General features: G+C 46.1%; 3 protein-coding genes across 3 annotated transcripts; 2 read left to right on the top strand and 1 right to left on the bottom strand.

The window, feature by feature from the left end:
* On the top strand, positions 1 to 15289 carry LOC135708308 (uncharacterized). Its single transcript, XM_065230307.1, has 3 exons — positions 1 to 60; positions 134 to 763; positions 14009 to 15289. Exons 1-3 carry the CDS (start codon positions 15 to 17, stop codon positions 15250 to 15252), a joined length of 1920 nt encoding a protein of 639 aa, XP_065086379.1. The 5' UTR covers positions 1 to 14; the 3' UTR covers positions 15253 to 15289.
* Positions 15266 to 21082, bottom strand: MED24 (mediator complex subunit 24). The gene is made up of 7 exons (XM_065230306.1): positions 21066 to 21082; positions 20873 to 21003; positions 18941 to 19027; positions 16761 to 18878; positions 16584 to 16696; positions 15545 to 16030; positions 15266 to 15484 (listed from the first exon to the last, which is right to left on the bottom strand). Exons 2-7 carry the CDS (start codon positions 20984 to 20986, stop codon positions 15385 to 15387), a joined length of 3018 nt encoding a protein of 1005 aa, XP_065086378.1. The 5' UTR covers positions 20987 to 21003; positions 21066 to 21082; the 3' UTR covers positions 15266 to 15384.
* Positions 19633 to 20955, top strand: LOC135708310 (dnaJ homolog subfamily A member 3, mitochondrial-like). The gene is made up of 2 exons (XM_065230308.1): positions 19633 to 20042; positions 20097 to 20955. The coding sequence occupies exons 1-2, from the start codon at positions 19663 to 19665 to the stop codon at positions 20884 to 20886; spliced, it is 1170 nt and encodes a 389-aa protein (XP_065086380.1). The 5' UTR covers positions 19633 to 19662; the 3' UTR covers positions 20887 to 20955.
* Positions 21083 to 21777: the final 695 nt, after the last annotated feature.

Consider the following 21777-nt stretch of genomic DNA (forward strand, 5'->3'; position numbering starts at 1 on the left):
ACCCAAAACAAAACATGGCCCGTGCATTCGTCACACTACTAATCTGCGTAATAACGTCTGGTAAGTCATTCATTCGCGCACAGATTTAGACAGATAAGCCAATCGTAACATATCAATCACCTCACCTACGCAGCACAATGGATCGTGGCCGAGAATCTCCTCATGAACCACCACATCATGCAGGGATTCATTTTTCCAACCAGCGTGACGGTGGCCGTCGGTGAAAGTGTACACCTAAAGATCGTGATAACCATGGACGAAGGCGACCGCTGTCTGTACCGTGAGCCCGGGTCCGACGAGGACGTCGACGTTCATGCTCCGGTCACCTTCCGACGGCAGCAACGTATTATTCCGGTGAATGCTAGCGACGAGACACGCGATTTGAATGTGGAAGCTACCGAGTGTGGGATCAAAGTGCTCAACGTCAATCACGAAGATGCCGGGTTCTGGCGATTGACGATGATGCGCGGAGCTCAGCTTATACGGGGTATCTCGATGGTCAATGTCATAGACGTTCCGACGGTGCCGGATACCAGCGATAGGGATTCGATTGTCGGTTTGGAGGAGATAACACCCGCCGGGACTGACTATTGCTACGTACTACGGGACAGCGACACTCAGACCAAGGACGTCCCGATGTACGAACAATGTTCGCTGGAAGTGTCCGAGATGGATCCCACCGGAACCGGCCATTGGAATGTGATCGCCGGCGTTCAGGGATACATGCGGGAGATGCATTTCGCCATCAACATCGAACATAAAGGTACACTCAAAACATTTAAAAACATCTCTAATGGATGAAATCCATGTGAATTTGACATAGCTTTCCTGGGATCACATAGCTACAAATCCCACCACAAAATCATATGAATATTATGAGGCCGATGAAATGCATATGAAAAATCATGTGATGTAATCGCATAAAAGTTATGTGAAATTCAGTGAATTCTATTAATTTTGATTGTGGATGAAAATCAAGTGCGTTTCCAATGGAAGCTACATGAAAACTATTTTCGGTGTAGGTGGACATAAATGATGGAGAACTGATTAGATTAGTGCGAGGGCGAACATCAATCAGGAAAAATCTAGACTATTGAACTTTTAACAAGCGAGATTTAAACACGGCAATCGATATGGCTAATTGAGTTGTTTTGTGCGTCATCTCGAATATGGTCAATCAATCAAATGTGTGCTAAAATCCGGCCAATTTAGCTGCGGCCTTATTTTTCAAAATGGCGTATTCGATAGTGTATTAATAAATAATAGCACAAAAACGTTTCCGCTAAATCGAAATGACGTCTTATTTGTTTATTTGGTTCTACATCAACAGACTGGGTTTAGTCCTAATGATGAATTAAGCAATACTAGGAAATACAATATAGTCAACGAGCTGCAACGGCCGCGAAGTCCAACTTAATTCCTAATTCTTAAAAATATATCACGGAATCTCTGACGCAGCGTCTCGCGTGCCAAGTGAAAATCAAATAAGGAAGCAACACGATTGAAACCCCTTTGTAGCCCATTGATAGCATCATACGAACTATAGTTTGTACGACGAAAAGGTATCCTCAGCATTGCGTTGTTACGGAGTGCTCGTGGTTGAACGTTAACATCGATTTGTTGTAGAATAGAAGGACAATCGATTCTGCCCTGTAGAATGTCTGCCACAAACAGGGCCCTTGTCGTATCTCATCTCAAAGGATCCAGGTGAATTAACTGGCACCGACTTTCGTAGCTTGGAAGGCGATAACGATCCCTCCAAGGCAATCGTCGAAGGGACTCTTTGTACACTGTTTTGGAAATTGGGATTCCATACAGGGCAGCAGTATTCTAACACCGACCGGACACCTTCTCCACTCGTAAAGGAAGTTCCTCATCATCCTCCTTTGGTTATTACTGTTGAAGACAATCACATTCGGGATCTCGAAGACATCTCCACTACGGTGTCTTACAATTTCCGGAAAGCCGATCATCGTAGCATTGCCGATGTGCTGTCAAGCCACAGACAAACAGACGTAACTCTTTGAAAAACTTGTTCTTGAAAACATAGTATCTCAAAACATATAACCTCAGTAGCGACATCTATCTGGCTTCTCGCGGAAAACAAGCTTGCTCGCTAACTCGTAAACAATATTGCATGAAATTTCTATAGAATATATAGAAACGTCAAAGTGATCCAATGCCAGCGCTGCGGCGAGTAGTTCGCGGAACTGATAATATTCAAATCAACCGTTAAATGCATGAACGAAGATACACAATGAAGAGTTACGTCTGTTTGTCTGTGGTCAAGCATTGATTGGGAAAACATACTCGATTCTGATAACGTCGAAACCGCTGGTCTAACTTTTTCACATGTCTTGGCTTATGTCATTGACAGACACGTACCTAAGAGCGTTCACCAGATTGCATCGCACCTCCCTTGGCAGACGAACGAATTGAAGAAGCTGAAATCGATCAAGAGAGCCGCGTTGAGGAAATTCACTAATTATCGAACGATGTCACTGAAACGTCACTACGTTAAGCTCAATTATCAGTTCAAGCGAGTCAGCCGTCAATGCTACTTGCATTATCTGCGAGGGATTCAAAGGAAATTCAAGTCGCACCCGAAGTCTTTCTGGAAGTACGTGAAGGAGCAGCGCAGAGAGTCCGGTCTACCATCATCCATGATATTGAACGGCGAAGTCGCTTCTACTCCACAGGAAGTCTGCCGCCTGTTCTCCAACAAGTTTGCAAGTGTCTTCTCTGACGAGAGCTTAACCAACGAATACGTGACTCTAGCAGCAAGCAACGTTCCACTTTCCGGTCAAGCGCTGGGTGGAATTGTTGTCAACGCTGAAGTGATAACGACTGCCGCACTAAAACTAAAGCCTTCTATCAACCCTGGACCGGATGGTGTCCCTTCAGTCTTTCTGAAGAAACATATCGCTAACTTACTGTCACCGCTACAACATCTGCTCCGATTGTCCATATCGTGTGGCATTTTTCCATCGAACTGGAAATTTGCGCATATGTTCCCTGTGTATAAAAAGGGTAGTAAACGGAACGTGGATAATTATCGTGGAATTACATCGTTGTGCGTAATTTCGAAGTTATTCGAGTTAATCATCATAGAGCCTCTGCTCTCCCATTGCAAGCAGTATCTAAGTGAAGATCAACATGGCTTCACCTCTGGTGGATCTACTAACACAAATCTACTGTGTCTGACATCGTACATCACGCAAAGTATGGTTGAAAGGTCACAAACAGACGTCATCTACACTGACTTGTCTGCTGCCTTCGATAAGATAAATCACGCCATCGCGATCGCCAAATTGGATAGACTTGGGATTAGCGGAAATCTCTTGAGATGGTTTTGCTCATATCTCGCCGATCGTCAGTTGGTGGTAGCCCATGGTGACTGCCAGTCCGACATTTTCGCAGCTGCGTCAGGAATACCTCAAGGAAGTCATCTGGGACCGTTGATTTTCTTACTCTACTTCAATGACGTGAATTTAGTTATCGAAGGTCCACGACTATGCAGACGATCTCAAAATCTACTTACGGATCTGCTCGATCGATGATTGTCAATTCCTCCAACGTCAGCGTTTGCCAGCTGGTGCCATTTGAACCGAATGACAGTAAATCCTGCGAAGTGAAAGAAAGAACCAGTTATTTTTCACTATGCTCTCCGGGACACCATTATTGAACGTGTGAGCCATGTAAAAGATCTAGGTGTCATCCTGAACTCTCAACTTACATATAAGCAATACATCTCGTACGTCGTCGACAAGTCGTCAAGGACATTGGGCTTTATCTTCATAACAGCTAAGAATTTCTCCGACATCTATTGCCTCAAGTCACTGTATTGTTCCCTGGTACGTTCCATTCTAGAATATTGTTCTGTGGTCTGGAGTCCGAACTACAACAATGGTACTGAGAGAGTCGAGTCCGTTCAACGCCGCTTTCTGCGATACGCGTTGAGAATGTTACCTTGGAGAGACTAGTTTCATTTGGCCAGCTATGAAAGTCGCTGCCAGCTGATCGACTTGGAGCCTCTTCGCACCAGAAGAGATACTTCAAAAGCCCTGCTTGTCGTGGACACGTAACATGGCAGAATCGATTGCATGGCAATCTTGGAGCAAGTAAACATTAACGTCCAACCCCGAATGCTTCGTAACAATGTTATGCTGAGAATGCCACTACGTAAAGGGTGATACGGTCAAAATTTGGTCAAGGGAAAACGCGTGTAAATCGATGAAATCGTTTATTTAAAAAATTAAAAATAAATTTCTTTTTCAAGTTCAATTAGTATAAAATTCAGGAAAAATATTCAGTTAGGCTTCCGCTTTTCCAAATCCGAATTGCCGGGCCTTACGCTTGACCCCTGCCATCAGATTTTGTACAGCCACCTTGTCAACCTTCTTCGCCGCAGAAAGCCAGTTTGCCTTGAACTGCTGCTCGCCCTTAGCAGTTTTTTGGTCTTCTTTAGGTTCCGCTTGACAATAGCCCAGTATTTCTCAATTGGGCGGAGCTCTGGCGTGTTGGGAGGGTTCTTGTCCTTGGGAACCACCTGCACGTTGTTGGCGGCGTACCACTCCATGGCCTTTTTACCGTAATGGCAAGATGCCAAATCCGGCCAAAACAGTACGGAACAACCGTGTTTCTTCAGGAAAGGCAGCAGACGTTTATTCAAACACTCTTTCACGTAAATTTCTTGGTTGACAGTCCCGGAAGCTATGAAAATGCTGCTTTTCAAGCCACAGGTACAGATGGCTTGCCAAACCAGATATTTCTTTGCGAACTTTGACAGTTTCATGTGCTTGAAAACATCTGCTACCTTTCCCCTTCCTTTTGCCGTATAAAACTCCTGTCCCGGAAGCTGCTTGTAGTCGGCTTTGACGTAGGTTTCGTCGTCCATTACCACGCAGTCAAACTTCGTCAGCATCGTCGTGTACAGCCTCCGGGATCGCGCTTTGGCCGTCGTATTTTGTTTATCATCGCGATTTGGAGTCACTACCTTCTTGTAAGTCGATAGTCCGGCTCGTTTTTTGGCTCGATGCACGGTTGTAGACGATACACCCAGCTTATTTGCGGCATCTCGGAGAGAGAGGTTAGGGTTTCGCTTGAAACTACCGGCAACTCTCTTTGTCGTCTCAGCGGCTTCCGGTTTTCGATTTCCCCCCGATCCAGACTTCCTGGCTGTCGACAAACGTTCCCCAAACACTTTAATTACATTTGTAACGGTTGATTTGGCAACTTTTAGCGATTTTGCCAACTTTGCGTGCGAGTAGCTCGGATTTTCGCGATGCGCGAGCAAAATTTTGATACGCTGCTCTTCTTGCTTGGACGGCATTTTGACAACTGAAGAGTGAATTCCAAAATCAAAATAGGAGCAACATTCTACACACACACACACCTTCAAAATGAGGGGTGTTCAGGTTTTTTAAATGCAAAATTGAAAGAAATACGTCAAGTTGATATTGACCAAATTTTGACCGTATCACCCTTTAGGACAAACTATGCAATCAACGTTCTCTTCATTCTTGTCCAGAAATCGAAACAGTCAATGATCATGTTTTAATGTTTTGTAGTTTTAACTTATGACTTTAATTTTAATTTTAAGTCAAACCATCATTGGGACCATATCGAGTCTGTTGATGCTGACAAATAAATAAATAAACGAGGGAGCAGTAAAGCGACTTCAAACAGCAGATGTCCGTGAAACTTTCAGCTATCCTGAAAATTAAGCCGAGCGTTCTGGATGCCTTGTCGATCACGTACGAGATATGCTGGCTGTATGTGAGTTGACCTATCTAAGATGACTCCCAGATCCTTAATGTGATTCACACGATGTACGTCAACGCCTTCTAGGATATAACTGAATGTAATTGGATGTTTCTTCCGTGAGAACGTGATTACTGAACATTTTGTTGGATTCACAACCATGCGGTTCAGTTGGCACCAATTAGCAAAAGCGTTGAGTTGGAGTTGGAGAAGATGGCAGTCAGCGATGGCTCGGATTCGGAGATAGATTTTCATGTCGTCTGCCAACGACAGTCATGGACCGTCGAGGACGAAATTGACGTCGTTGAAATACACAAGAAATATCAACGGACCGAGGTGGCTACCTTGCGGAATATCCGAAGTGGCAGGGAACGAAGGAGATCGGCAGTCGTCGATTGCAACTTCCAACTGACGATCAGATAGATAGGATGCGAACCATCGTAGGAGACTGCCGTTCATACCGAGCCTATCCAGTTTGGCGATCGCTATAGGATGGTTCAACTAGTCAAAGGCGGCTGATAGGTCAGTGAAGATCACATCTGTTTGCATGTGGTCTGTCACTCTCCGTAATGTACTTGGTGAGACACAGAGGTTGGAAGTAGTCAACCGCCCTGCCATGAAACCATGCTGGTCTTCCCTCAAGTGCTACTTGAAGTGAGAGATTAATGGTTCCATAACGACCAAGTCGAACATTTTCTTCTGCACTGGAAACATCTCAGCTGATTTGCAGCAGGAAGGAAACACCCCACTGGAGAGGGACATTTCGAACAGAAGGTAGAGAGAATCAACCAGGCTATCGATGTGTTGCTTGAGAAAGACGGAAGGAACTCCGTCAGGTCCAGGCTTAAATGAAGACTACAGTTGCGAAGCCGCCCTAGTTATCATAGCGAGGTCGATGTTGATAGCTGCCAAAGATTGACCAGACATTGGAACATTACTGGCTGCTAGAGAAACGTGCTCGTCAGGTAGGTGCTCATCCGAGAATACACTCGTAAACTTTGTTGAGAACAGACGGCAAACGTCCTTAGGGGATGAAGCTTCTTCGCCTTTCAGTACCATACTCGATGGAAGGCCAGACTCATTTCGTTGTTCATAGACAAAGTTGTAGAAAAACTAGGGTAGCGACCGGTTTTCCTGGTCAATATTGCAAAAAAAAATCCCATGTACTGTGAGATCTGGGGCCGTGGATGGTGGTCCTGGGTTCTTAATGTGACCGGCATGTTTTAGAGTCCTCATGTAATTTTGTGAATCGCATGATGGCTTTTGACTCTAGTTTGGAACTGGCAACTCCTTCAGGAGTACCACAAGGATCCGCGGGTGACCAATGAAGTCCTCTCATTTTCGACCTTGACTGTCTTCAGTGTAGTATCTTGGATCAATTAGGACTACAATTTCATGGATAAAAATAGTTCAAATTTTCGCCGCAAAGATGGCGCAGCGATACAATTTTTTTTTTATTTCACAAGATAGAGGTTTTCTGTTCCCGGCAAAGTTGTAGAACGTAGAATTTTATGAAAGGTTGTCGAAGACATAAAAGCTGTACATCTTCTAACAACTGAGATATACGGAGTTTTATATAATTTGCCTGAAATTCGCGTTTTTAGTATTATATTTTGAACAATCGTTCAAAAGAATACTTTTATCATTTTTCCTCGATCGGTACTGATCAATCCAATCTTTCCAGATTATTATTATTATTTTTAGAGTACTGAAATTAAATTTGAAAATAAAAATACAATATTTTCTGAATGAATTTTTATAAAAAAGCTCAAGTGAACGCAAAATGTCATCAGTTATTCAAAACACGACTTCAATTTGAGATATATTTGAGATATTTGGATTTGAGTCAAACAATATATATTTACACTTCCAGTACACTCTTCCTGCTTTGTGCGTGACTTTATCGTTGTTTACGCTACGAGTTTGTTTGTTTACGTCGTTTGAATTCTCAGTGAACTGGTGAACTACTTTTGCCAAGTTTTGCCCTAACTGCTGTTGTGGAAGTACTATGCATAGGATTACTAGCTCAAATGCCTTGAAACTTACATAGGCGTCAAAACAAAAGCCTTTAAGCGTAAACAAAAATAAAAATTAAGTAGAAGGGTCTGTGCCTAGGGGCACGAACGGAAGCTTGACGTAGGGACCGCTGGTGGACGGAACAAATTTGTTGATCATTTAGTTCTTAACTCTTTCCGTTTTTGAATTGGTGATCCTGAAAAGGGCCGGTTGTTTTTCAAATGGTGGTCACAGCACGACCGGATGACGGCGGCCTAATCATGCTTCCTATTGCGGGAAGCCTTTCTTCCTGTCGATGTGAGTGCTTTTCGTCGTCTTCGTATTAGTACGATGCGTGCTGTTCCACTTATACGTCGTGCCCAACGCTTCTCCGTCCGTTGCTCGAAAGCAAATGCCGAAGAAAACTTTTGACATTAAATGATCTTTATTTCTTGTGCTTGTGTGGTTTACATGTATAACTTATCAAGTGACACAGATGCGTCTTTTCAACTTTAGTGCATTTGAAATTTTAATTATTAATTACAGTTCCTAGTCCTATCAGGCCTGTTTAAGAGAATGACCACCTTGGTGGGATTGGTTTGTTTTAAATTGAAGAAGGAAACTACTTATAACTACTATTTACAGCTATAACTAACTTACAACTACTATATACACCTAATCTACTATATACAAATTGTTATTGTTATTGTTATTGCTCAGTTCACACCCTGGCAGGCTACTGCCTACCGATCTGCACTTAAGCCAGGCATGAACCTACGGAAATTTAGTCGTGGCCTATGCTAGACCGTATAGCATAACGACTTTCCTTTCACTAGCAGGCTTTTTGGTCCCACTAGCGTCCGATTAGGGGATAGTAAGAGATTAAAAGAATAAAGAAGAGAGATAGAGGATGCTGTTTTGCTGAAAAAAAACGCGTTGGCTTGTTGTGCAACATTAAGTTTGTTCGCTTTCATTCCGTTCCAAGGGGCAACGGCCTTCGTCGTCGTACTCAAATACCTGGGAACATCCAGAGGTGCACAGGGCCAACGTGAAAGACTTCCATTCTGGGCAGCTGCTTGACCTGGGACCAAGTCGAATTCCTATCGGCTTGCTTAATTTACTTGTTGACGCTCCGTCGCCTTAGTATTTGCCTTTGCTGCGATGTTCTGGCGGATTTAATTCATAATCAAATGCTTGCCTGCAGACTTCGTTTCTATTGCTATCGGCTTCTGATGACATTTACATCTGAGATCCATTTGTGAGGCCACCAGCCACCAGTTATATACCGCAGGCAGCAGTTGATGAGACCTGCAGCTTTTGAGTGTTCTCCACTGGTGCTGCACAGATTCCACGTTTTAATCGAAGTTTAGAATTTTGGTACGTTGACCAACCTGATTTGATCTCCGCTTTTGTGTAAATGTCATATTATCACCGACCTTATTACCATCACCTTAGTGTGTGACATCAGGTGTACGCTCCTCTGTGTTTTCGTTACCAATGCAGTTAATTTGACACGTTTGTTGCATTCCAGTACGTCTCAATATAATTCTTGCTGAACCACCGTCAAACCCACTATCCAGAGGCAGCAAGCCACCTTAACACCTGAAATTATACAAAAACAAATCAAACATTAGCACCAACCCAACCTCCCCCCCCCCCCTTCCTCGATTGCAACAGCTCCAAGCCATGCAACAGGATCATTTCGTGCCCCATGACAACTTGATCCAGTTGCTTACAGGTTCATTGTTTTGGCGCCAGCCGGGAGAGACTTGGTCCTGTACCAAATGCTTTCCTTGTCTCCATTCCGCTCAGCTACTCGCAATTGATTGTGATATAGTGGGCGGAATATTACAATGTGGGACAATTCAATGCAGACGTCTTCCAAATTTGGCCGATCGTCAGGTAATCAGAGGGTTACCACCTGGCACCTCTTAGCAAGCACTATGCTACGAAGCGGACCGGAAGTTTCAATGAACAACCTCCCCCACCTAATCTACTATATACAAATTGCTTATCAAAGCATGTTCTGATAAATTACGTTTTTGTGCAAATTTAGTCTTAATTTCGGTAATTCTGGAATCTATTTTGGCAATGCCTGCCTCTTCGTGTAAATTTGTTATTCTAGTGTCGAAAGGACGATCAAGTACCATCCTCAGCACTCTATTCTGAGCGACCTGGATTTTGTTCCTGTGAGTCTGTGCACATGATTCCCACACCGGAGCTGCGTAGAGGATCGCAGGTGCTATGGTTTGTTTGTAGACGGCCAGTTTGTTCACCCTTGAGAGGCGGGATCTGCGGCAAATCAGCGGATACAGACACCTAACCAAGGCAGAACACTTGACTACTGTTTTCTCTACATGCGGACGGAAGAGGAGCTTGTCATCGAACAACATCCCGAGATAGGTTACTTCGGCGGACCACTCAACCCTTGTGCCATCCATGATTACAGTACAAGAAGGAGCCGGTTTTAGTTTGGGCGATTGCCGATGGAGGAACATGATCGCTTGTGTTTTGGAGGCATTGATTTTGATTTTCCACGTGGTGGCATAATCAGCAAAGGCGTTAAGGCATCGTTGAAGTTTGTTCGTTATTTCGCGAGGCATCCTTCCTTTGACGGCTACTGCGGTATCATCTGCGAACAGGAAAAACACGCAACCGTCTCCGAGGGGAGGAATGTCGGAAGTGTAAATGCTGTAAAACAAGGGGCCCAGCAGACTGCCTTGCGGGACTCCTGCTGGGATGGAAAACGTGTCTGAAAGACAACCATTCAACGATACCTTAAACGACCTTTTCAGGAGGTAGTTACGGGTGATTTTAACCAGATGTAAAGGAAAGTTGAAGTTACAAAGCTTGTACACAAGTCCATCATGCCAAACATTGTCAAACGCCTTTTCAACGTCTAACAAGGCCATGGCTGTGGACTTGGATACAGCTTGTTACTTCGGATGTTATACATCACCCGTACTAGCTGATGATTGGTGGAGTGCCCCTTTCTGAATCCAAACTGTTCCGGAAGGAGAATGTTGTTTTCCTCGTCAAACTTGAGCAAACGATTGAGAATGAGTTTCTCGAACAATTTGCTCAGTGCTGAAAGGAGGCTGATTGCTGGTCTGTAGCTTGAAGGCAATATTGGATCCTTACCGGGCTTGCGGATTGGTATGATTTTTGCTACTTTCCAGATGTTTGGAAAGTAGTGCAGTTCCAAGCATTTGTTGAATATAGTGATTAGAAGAGACTGCACTTTCATGCTGAGTCTCTTCAAGATCAAGGGACCCGGGAGCTTTCATGTTCTTGGTGCATTTCAGCGCTGAGCAAATCTGTTGTACTGTAATCATATCCGCCGGAGGCACGACACAAGGGGAGGCATCAAGGTTTTGAACGCATTGCGCAACCTGATCTTCGAGCGGACTTTGGATGGTCGAGCCAAGCAAATGCGATGAAGCGACATGCTTGCCGATCGCATTTGCTTTCTCCTGTGGGGTGATTAAAAGCCGATCGTCATCATTTTCGACTCTGAGAGGTGGAACGGGTTTGGGATGATTTTTCATGACCTTGGCTACCTTCCAGAATGGTCTGGAGCGGTCGTCCAGATTCTGGACGAAACGCCCAAAACTTTCATTCCGGAGTGAGTCCATTCTGGAAGCAATCTGCCTGTTCAGATCGGCCATATCACGTTTTTTGCCCAGGTCTCCAGTCCTCTGAAACTGGCATCTACGCACATTTCTCAATCGAATCAATAATTGGGTGTGGGAATCAATAGCAACAAACTTACCCCTCACAGGAACTTGTCGAACGCATGTCTCGTCAGCCTCGGATATGGCCTGTTGGAGTCCTTCCAACGTCCGGTTGATGTCATCTACGGTGTCGAGCAGTGGATTTTTATCGATGTTGCTGTCCACCATTCGACCGTACTGCACCCAGTTGACATGGTGGTAGTCTTTACGCAGGCAGCTTCTAGCAGGAACCACGTTGACACCGACTTCAGTCACCACCGGTTGGTGGTCGGAGCTGAGATCGTTGTGCGCCTCCGGCTTGGATAGTCCGATGTTCGACAGGAAGAAGTCCAGGGTGGAGGGATTTCCCGTCGGAGAGATGAAAGTTGGTTCGTCCGGAAATTGCACAGTATACAGTCCATGTTGTGCGTGGTCGAACAATAGACATCCGTTCCGGTTCCGCTGGTAGTTCCGCCAAGCTTCATGGCGGGGGTTCAGGTCGCCCCCAACGATGAATCGGGAGCTAGTAGGTCAGGTCGTTCTTGATGCCAAGGCCGTTGCTTGTGGTACACTGGCGTAGGCAGTAAACTGCGATAAACCGGACGTTTCCAGCTGGTGATTCCACCTCCACACTAATGGCCCCGATGATAGAAGTGCGGATGTGGGGCAGAATGCAAAACTTGATTCCCTTTCTAACGATGACCGCTACACCACCTCCCCTGGAGCTGATGCGATCAAGCCGGATAATGTTGTGGTCAGGCAACCAGAAGCTGTCACCGGACTTTAGGTGGGTTTCGGTTAGAAGACCCACGTCGATGCTATGCTTGCGGAGGAAGTCGGCAAGCTCAATCTGTTTAGCTCTTACAGTGCAAGCGTTCCAGGTAGCGATGGTTAGCGGTTTAGACACCATATGGATGATGAACACTTGGATCTGTTCGGGCTTATTGCGGCACTTACGTAGAGCACCGGTCATGTTGATAAAAATCTCCATCAGTTCATCTGCTGAGAACAGATCGTGATTATTTGTTTGAGCTGTTGGTTGCCCCCAGAATCCAGGGGGGATGGAGAGCTTTGTCCAGCAGAAGATCCAGACGTTTCTTGAGGGGGCACGGATCGCACCCTTGGATTCGCTTGTCCATGAAGAGGCGGAAAGTCCTCCGTCCTGAAAGCCGGAGCCTTACCCTTCCTTCGTGCTGGTTGATTGTTGGTGGACGCTTGATTTCGGATGCGCTTGAAATCCTCGCGTTTAGGGCACTGCTTGTTGGATCCTTGGTGAGCACCACCACAGTTGGCGCATTTGAACGCCACAGCTTCATCCGCAGCACATTCGGAGGTGACATGGTCTTGAGCGCAATTTCCGCAGCGTGGCTTAATTTTGCAGTTGCGGGTACCGTGTCCGAAGTTCAGACACCGCTGGCACTGAGTCACATCGCGATGGCCACCGCGGTATGGCTCCCAGCGAACGATGATGGAATTGATGGCCCGGATGGCTTTCAGTGCGTTGAGCGTCACCGTTCCCTTCTGGAAGTGTACCAGGAAAAGGCTATCCGGATACGCCTTCACATTCTCGTCTCTTCTTGTCATTCGATACACGGCACTTGGGGCCAGCTTGTACCGGTTCGATAAACTTCGGTTCGAAATTTGGTAGGCCCCTGATGACGACCTTGAACGGGTTTTCACCGGGGATGTCGTGGGTGAAGAATTCCGCCTTGTAAGTCCTCAGGTGGGCGATGACCAAGTCATACTTCGCTTTGGTACAGAGCACCATCTTGGTGCCGACTTTGCTCAATTTGAATTCGACTTTGACGCCCAGCGACGCCAGATCCGCGATGAGCTCGTTGAGATGGGCATTTTTCACTACCAGCGGAGGTAGCTTCAATCTTGCCGCGCTCATGTCGGCAGCATTTTCTTTATCGGCAGCGTCACCGAAATCTCCGTTCGTCACAGAGGCATCGTCTCGACCAATCGTGCTATCGGACTGGCCTCGATTCTTCTTCCTCTTCTTGCTGCGTTTTTCCAACACAGCTGGCTGGATATTCCCATCCATGGGGAGAACAGCAAACTTGTTCGAGGTAGGCACACCGGAGCTTCCTTCACCGGGGTTCTGGACCTTTGCCGGGCTTCACGACCGATGTTTGCCCATTTCGGGGTACACACTCACGCACAACTTTTCAAACAACTCGAGAGAGCGAGCTAACACCGAACTGAACTGCTTGTCGATCAAGCAGAGAATGACGAAGAAAACGATTTGGCGAGCGTTTTTATTATCGCTGCTTTTTTCCTCCCTTCCTTTCATTGGTGAAATGGTGAGCGATCAACCGAGCATTCAGCTCGCTCATGTGAGCATGCGCAATGTGTCGTTTGTTCGATTTGATTTTGATTTCTTTTTTTTAATGTGACCCCTAGTATAAAGACGTCAAAAAACCTCAACCTCAACTTAAAAAAAAAAGAACAAATCTTTCAACTTCCCTTTAACGTAACTACAATTTCCGTTGAGAAAATAAAAAAAAAATGCACCTGCTTTTTTCTCTCTTCAGACGAACAAATAGAAACCTCGATTCACCGGGGTGCGACATTCCACGTGCTGATGTGCAATCTCCGCTACAGCCGTATGATGATCCGATTCTGCCGGTTCGTACGGGTGGCCGACAACCAGGGCCTCAACATGCTGCAGGGTGTCGGATGGGACCGGTACCGGTACTACGGCAATGGGTTCGACACCGGCGATTGCGGACTGGAGATTGAAGACCCGGATACAATCGACAAGGGACTGTGGAAATGCTTGGTCGGCTATGGCAACGACGAGATGATGAAGGTCTCCGGAGCGATCATGGATACCGGTGATTGGGAAGCAGACTTGGCTATAATCTCGGCGGAAGATGTGAACGTGTTGAACGGCACGGAGATGACGCTTCAGTGCAATGCGAACAAACCGCTGGATTACTGTTGGTTCAGGGATCAACACGGGGAGATTTATTCGGTTTCCGAAGGTTTGCCGCCCGCCGAGGATGCGCATTTCTGGTACAGTGGAATATCGTTGTCTTTGGGGGACTGCGGAATTAGGTTGAAACCAGTCACGGAGGAAATGGCAGGGCAGTGGAGCTGCCATGTTGGAAGCAGTAAGTACACGCCATTGGAGGTATCCACACGTATTAACGTTAGAGTTGGTCTATCTCAAATCTTTCCTATGGCGGAAACGGTTGTAGCCACATTGGAAGGCGCCCTTGTGGTGGAGTGTTCTTCCATTCCTAAGAATACACCCTTCCAGTATTGTCGGTTTGTGGCACCGAGCGGACAAGCATTCAGCTTGGACGAGAGTATAACAGTAGATCAAGCGATTCTGGACAATTACTATTCGAATCCATCGCACGAACCGAAGAAGGGATTCTGCTCACTGGTTATTAAGAATGTTACCACAGCCGACCTGGGGGAATGGATCTGTGCGGGCAAGATAACAGGGCACTCGATGGAACATTATACAAAGTTCGAAATTACAGTGTTAGAATCCAGGATGGCCGCAGCTGAGCTGACTGTAGCGTCAATCGTTGGGATGGCAATCGGTGGTGCCATTATGCTCCTGGGAGCTGCCGGGCTTGGCTACTACAACTTCAGACGGCGATTGAAACGGCAAACGGCAGCAGTGAACCATGAAATCGAGCTGGAGGCGAGGAGCATCGACAGACAAGCCGTCGAACGGTTTAGTATTGCCAGCAGATCGAGCGACGGTAGCCATGGAAGCCAAAGAAGTGATAATCAACTACGCAACGAACCAAGCACTTGAAACCTTGCCTAAGTAGGTACTTGTCAATCGAATAAAAGTAATTGTTTTATTAGATTCCCTTCTCGAGGAAGGAATCACCTGTCGTAATACGTAGAAGAACGAAAATCCGAATAAACATAGTCTTACAGCTACTTACAGTTTAATACTATCCTTACGCATCTGGATGTTCCGGAACAGACACAGATCCGACATGGCAAATTGCCTGCCGGAAGCGGTGTTCAGATCGTACAACCTGTAACGAAAGCCCTTTTAGTTCAAAAACGCCCTATCCAATCACACTATCCACCATTACCTCAGAATAAATCCAACGGTCATATCGTCCGTGGCGTTGATCTTCATCATGTTCTGAATCAGCCCGTTCGGAATCAGCTTGAGGACTGGCTTGATCCGGTCCTTTCCCACCTCCACCAGCAGCGAGAGGAACTGAAACATGAAGAAGATCTTCGGCGACAGTTCGTCCGATACGATGTACTGTGAAAAAGTCCGGAACAACGCCTGCAGGCAGCCTTGGAGGGGTTCCTTCAGGTTGGAAGCACCTTCCCGTGCGGCCAGGGCATGTTCCAGTATGAAGTCGCTGGAGCTGGAGTCGCACGACTCGGAACCGATTTTGCGCATCTTTGGCGTCGAGCAGAGGGCGTCCAACTCGTCGCCTTCGGTGGCGATTGCCGTGCGGGAACGTTTCTTGGTGGGTGTGACCGGTGCTTCCATGGTGGCAATGATGCAGTAGACGCACAGCTTGGCGAACACCCGCGAGAAGGGATCGACGATTTCGGAGATTCTAAAGGTGGAAAAGGAAAGGCCGATATGCAGTACAGTGTTGACATACAAACTTGAGGTTTTAGGTTTTCTGAGATTTTAAAGTTGAAATAGTAAATTTGTGATTCTGAGTTTTTATTATTTTAAGATTTTTAAACTTTTCTTAAAAGACTATTTTGTCACTATTCGCATAACTGTCCCATGTGACATTTTAAGTTGTCTTCAAAAATGTGATCAATTTAACGTCTTTGAGAATTACTAATAAAAACATAGGAATTGTCCTATGAAAACTGTTGTCTAAATTATTGACATAACCGTCCCATACCCTAATAAGGTCATTTGGGGATTGGCGCTAGTTTGAAGGCATACAAGATACCTATACTATAGGTCCTATAGCTATGTTTATGAAAGTATCGATTTCAATTTTTCACCACTCCGTGTTTTTAGACATGGGACTGTTGTGCGAATAGCGGCAGTATAGAGCTATAAACTTTAGAAACTCTTGAATACACCTCGTCAAGGTGACCTCGAAGAACCCATCTTACATCGAACATTCCCAGAAAACCAATACTTACTGTAGCTTGTTCAGCAGCATCATCGGAACCAGCTGCGAGAGAAGCGCGATCGTACAACGTTCCATATCCAGATGCATAATGGCGAAAACGATGTCCATGGTTTTGTTCATCTCCTGAAAATAACAACCATGTTCAGTTCCATTCCAACCGTCCGTCAATTCCGTTCCTTTCCCATACCCTAATATATTTGCAGTGGAATATCTGCTGAACTAGTTTATCCACCAACCAGAACGGTCCGCACGATTGCAGCAAGTTCTCCAAGACCAACGTTGCATCGATCGGTAGCCAGCCCCTCTCGAGCAATCCCTTCCACACTTCCTCGAACTGTTCCTCCAGTGGAGCCTGCGAAATCAGACTCTGCGACTGCAGCTGCGTCCTCATCTTGGGACTAGTCACCGGCAAACGTTGGAAATCCTGCTGCATCTTCCGGATGATTTGCACCGTCAGCCCCAGCCGCTCCTTTAAGTACTCCTGCTGCATCATGTCCTCCGGGCTAACGTTGGTCAAAAATTGCTGTATCATATTCATCGGCTTGAGCAGCTCGTCCTGGCGGATAATTTGCATATAAGCGCACAGCCACGAAGCGGCACAAATCGAGAAGCAACAGAACCGCGCCTTCAGACTGTCCAGGAACTTTTTGATCTCTCCCGTGGAAAGCGTTTCGTTCTCCCATGCGAGCAGCACCTGATAGAGCAATCCGGGGATGTTGGCGCAAATCTCCTGCCACTTGAGCGAAGTCGCCTTCAAGCCGTCCGGTGAGTTGAGGCTCACGATCAGCTCGTCGACCTTGTTCTGATCGCACAGCTTGACCATATTCATCGGCGATTTGGACTTGTGCTTCTCGACCATACACTCGCGAACCCATTTTTCGAAGAACGAATCATTGCCATCGGAGAGCACGACATCCGACCCGTAGTTCTGTACGATGAAGACCAACATCAGGAAGGACACGTCGAACAGAGCCGCCCGAGTCATTGCCGGTTTGCCCATTTCTCCCGGCACCTGTTTGGAGCTTTCGTTGCATTTGATCAATCCGGAGACGAAGGTTTTCAGCTTGCCCTCAACGGTGGCCACCGATAGGATTAGCTCGAAGCTGTTACCAGACAATACCTGGCAGAGCATTCCGAGCAGCGCTTCCTGTACCTTGTTGTAATCGGAGCTCAACGTCTTCAGAATCCCAACCAACGGGGGTTCCGCGCGGAACACAAACTTCACAATCGAGTGCTGGCTGGTATTCAAATCCAGCTTTTGCATTCCGCTGGTTATCATATCTCTCTTGGCAGCAATCATCTCCGAGTATTTCTCATTGATCAGATGGTGCTTGAGCATCTCATTCAGCAAACATTCCACCGTATTGCAAGCACACTTCGCATCCATAAAGTCCAAGATGGGCGAATCCTGCAGCAACAGCTCGAATGCTTCAACGACCTCCGGTGAGTAATCGAGCTTGGCGTCTTCGAAGTCGCTCGGATTCAGCAACCGTGACTGCAGGTGGATTTGCCTCAAAATCTGCGGCACCTTTATGAAAGTAAACGCACAAATGTACGACTCCCTGCTCGTCCCGCTGACGTTGTTCAAACAGGTCAAACAAGCACGAATGATCTCACAGTACAGCCTCGATAGCGAATAGCCCTTCAGAGTTTGTATCGACAGAAACTCCGAAACGTAGGTCTGGGTGTCGCAGTTGGGATTGAACAGAATGTCGATCGCAATCAACGGCTGCAAACAGTACGTAATCGGCTCCACACCCCTTCCATCGAATGCCTTCATGTCCAAAGTGTCCGCATCGATGCAACCCACCTTCCGGATGTAGTCATTCACCGTCACATTCTTCTGGCTGCCCACCGGCGGAACGAATCCGGACGAGGCCGTCAGGTTATCGATGCGGTGGCACTTTTTCTTCAGCATGACAAACAAATCCGGATCCTCGAACTTGCCCACGTAAACAACACCCACCAGAAACTGACTTTGTACGATTTTCTCCAACACATTGACCATCTTTTCCACCACCTGCTGCTGCTCGGTGGTCAGCGAGCGATGCTCACTGTAACTCTCAATAGCATTCTCGTAGATCTGCATCAACCAATAGACCAGCGAAAGCATGGCTTTGGTGAGCAGCCCCTCCTCCTGCTTGCCACGGCACGTCACTCCAACGATGATCGATTCCAGGAACTCCAGCAAGGCGATCAGGCAGTGATGCATCTCGAAGTGTTCGTACTTGGAGATGCGCTTGAGGACGGCCGCGTGCGAGATCAGGTGGGCACACAGCGAGTGTTTGAGGTAGGACAGAAATAGCTGGAATAAAAGAGTGGATCGGTTTAGAACGAGCTGTAGATGGGCATGGTTTGGGAACTTACTGTATTGGCCCCGGAGCCGACTACCGCTTGTTGCAGGATACAATCTGCCAAATTGTAGACGTCGCCACTCACGCCACGTGTCAGGACCTGCGATAAATAGATGATTATAAGTGAAGCAGCGGTTGGGAAAATGAAATGGCTAAAGGCGTATAAGCATAGAGGTAACTCTAAGACCAGAAGGTCCCGAAGAAACGTGCTCAACTTTTTGACTCAGCTCTGGTACTATCTTCGGTCCCAAGCTAAACGATGCACCCCTCAAAACATAGGAAAATCCACGAACCCCTCATTTTATCTGTCAAACTTTCATAGCGAATCAAAACAAACATCGTGTAGTACTAGAATTTTTACTAGAATAGGGGACCGTAAATCGATTTGCTTGGGACCAATAGGCTAGTCAAGTAGTGAGCCAATTTAAAATCGTTATAACATCGACAGACATACAAATTAGTACCAACTGGTGGCAACTAACGTTTTTAAATTGGCTAACTACTTGACTAGCCTATTGGTCCCAAGCAAATCGATTAACGCACCCCATTTTAGTCGAAATTCTAGTACTACACTTTGTACTTGACTTTGTATATTTTCCCAAGAAAGACTTTATTTTTTTTTAGTCTGAACAAATCCGAGCAACCCACCAAAAAAATAAAGACTCGTCACTTGCAGAGGTTGTCATCCAAATTTGAATCAAATCATTTGCCACCCGATCTACCGCACATCTAAACATGATCGACAAATTCAAGCTCGGTTCCGGTTTGATTCGGTACATCCGTGGTGTGCCTCCGGCACCTGCCAAACCCAAATTCAAATACATCCAACCGTCGACGGCTCCGGCTCCGGCCCCGAGGCTCCAGCAAGTGACTGCCGTAGCGAAAGACTACTACAGCATTCTGGGAGTGAAACGGTCGGCCAGCTTCAGGGAGATTAAACAGGCTTACTACGCATTGGCCAAAGAATCGCATCCGGATCTGCAGCGTCCCGGTTCGAACCTACAGGCGCCGGTTGATGAAGCCAAATTCAAGGAGATTACCGAAGCCTACGAAGCGCTGATGAACGAGAACAAAAAGGGTGACAGCGTAATTGCCCTCAATCCGGAATTGTACAGGTAAGCGTAATCGATTGAGATGATTGAGATAACTCCTAATTTCAAAATGCTCAGAAATGTCACCCGGGAGCGTCACAAATCGATCGCATCCACCTGGAACACGGTCAACGAACTCAACTACAAGGACGTCATTTTGAGCATCTCGTTCAAGGAAGCCTTCGAAGGCGGTAGGCGTGAGGTGAAGCTACCGATCGGATCCAAATGCGACAAATGTTCCGCCTGGGGCAGTTTCCCTCCGCTGGACAGCGAAGGCTTCTGCAAGGTATGCCAGGGAACTGGGAAACAAACTCTTCAAACCGAAAACGGCACCCTCTGGATGACGTGTAAATTTTGCAAAGGCATACGTACCGCTCCGCAGAAGCTGATCTGTCCCAAATGTCTCGGCAAGGGAGTGACACTGAAACCACACCCCATCTCGGTTAACATCCCCAAGGGATCGAAGAATCGAGACGTCATCAAAGTTCGCGTCCCGGGCCACCAGCGGTCGGTCAACATCATTCTCAACGTACAGGACGTGGACCGCTTCCACCGTGAAGGGCTCAATATCCACTCGACCGAGCAAATATCGCTGACGCAAGCGATTCTCGGTGCCAACATCCCCATCAAAGGGATCAACGGTATCTTCAACGTGCACATCCCACCGGGAACGCAACCAGACACGGAAATTCATATCCCCGGTAAGGGCGTTTGGGACCTGTCTTCGCAGGAACGAGGTCAACATATTGTGAGAGTAAAAATACGCATTCCAACCAAAGTGACCACGCACCAGCGGCAACTTCTTGCAGAGCTGGACGCATCCCTTCGTGCAGGTCACGAGAAACTGGACTCACCGTTTTTACGTTGATTCCCCACTGGCAGTCGGTCCAGCGCTCCTTCCAGGCTCGCATCAACATCAGTTTGAGAAGCGTTGTTTTGCTGGTCGTTTTCTGATTGTCCATGATCATGTTGCGAAAGGAGCAACCTGCTGGAACAATAAAGCCATTTTTTAGCATGATTACGAACGGTTTTGTTACAAGAAATTACCGAAAATTACAAACTAGTCCACAAAACTACACCTATTGTGTTAACTACTGTATACCGAGGAGAGTATTATGTTGATGTTGACGAATTTTGACATTTAACGGTCGGCTGCTGGCAGTGTTGCCAAATTGAAATGAGTTCACTTGTTGGAACAAGGGTATCATTCTTTAGGGCGACCCAGAATATGTACACTGAAACAAAATTCATTTGAAAAAATACTAATTGAAGGTTTAAATTAAATATTGCGCGAATACATTCACCAATAGATTTTGGCAGAAAACAATTTCATATAATTTTACTATTATTTCTATCAAAATTACTATGCATTTTAAGCAAGCATAGTAGTTTTGCCAGAATCATAGTAATTTTATTAACATTCATAGTCAACTATACTGAATTCATAGTAGATCAGGTAGTAGATTTAACGGTAATAAGCGTGGTTATATGATATTATTATGTTTAATCATTTTTGTATGGTTTTTTTTTTAAATTGTTAAATGACTGTACAAATATGATTAAAATTTATATGACGGACAAGTAACCGACATTTTTCAGAAAAAAATATTAAATCGACAGTGAGCTTCCATAAGGACGTTATTGCAATGATCGATTCTCTTCGTCGATTTTCCGAGCGATTTTCTCTATTGTTAATAAGTTGGATTAACATTTCGACAGTGAGCATGCATAAGGGCCTATACGCGATGATCGATTCTCT

This window comes from Ochlerotatus camptorhynchus, unplaced genomic scaffold (assembly GCF_037179485.1).
Source record: "Ochlerotatus camptorhynchus isolate MF236.1 unplaced genomic scaffold, CSIRO-AGI_Acam_v1.1 ptg000330l, whole genome shotgun sequence".
In the NCBI taxonomy this organism is placed as follows: Eukaryota; Metazoa; Arthropoda; class Insecta; order Diptera; family Culicidae; genus Ochlerotatus; species Ochlerotatus camptorhynchus.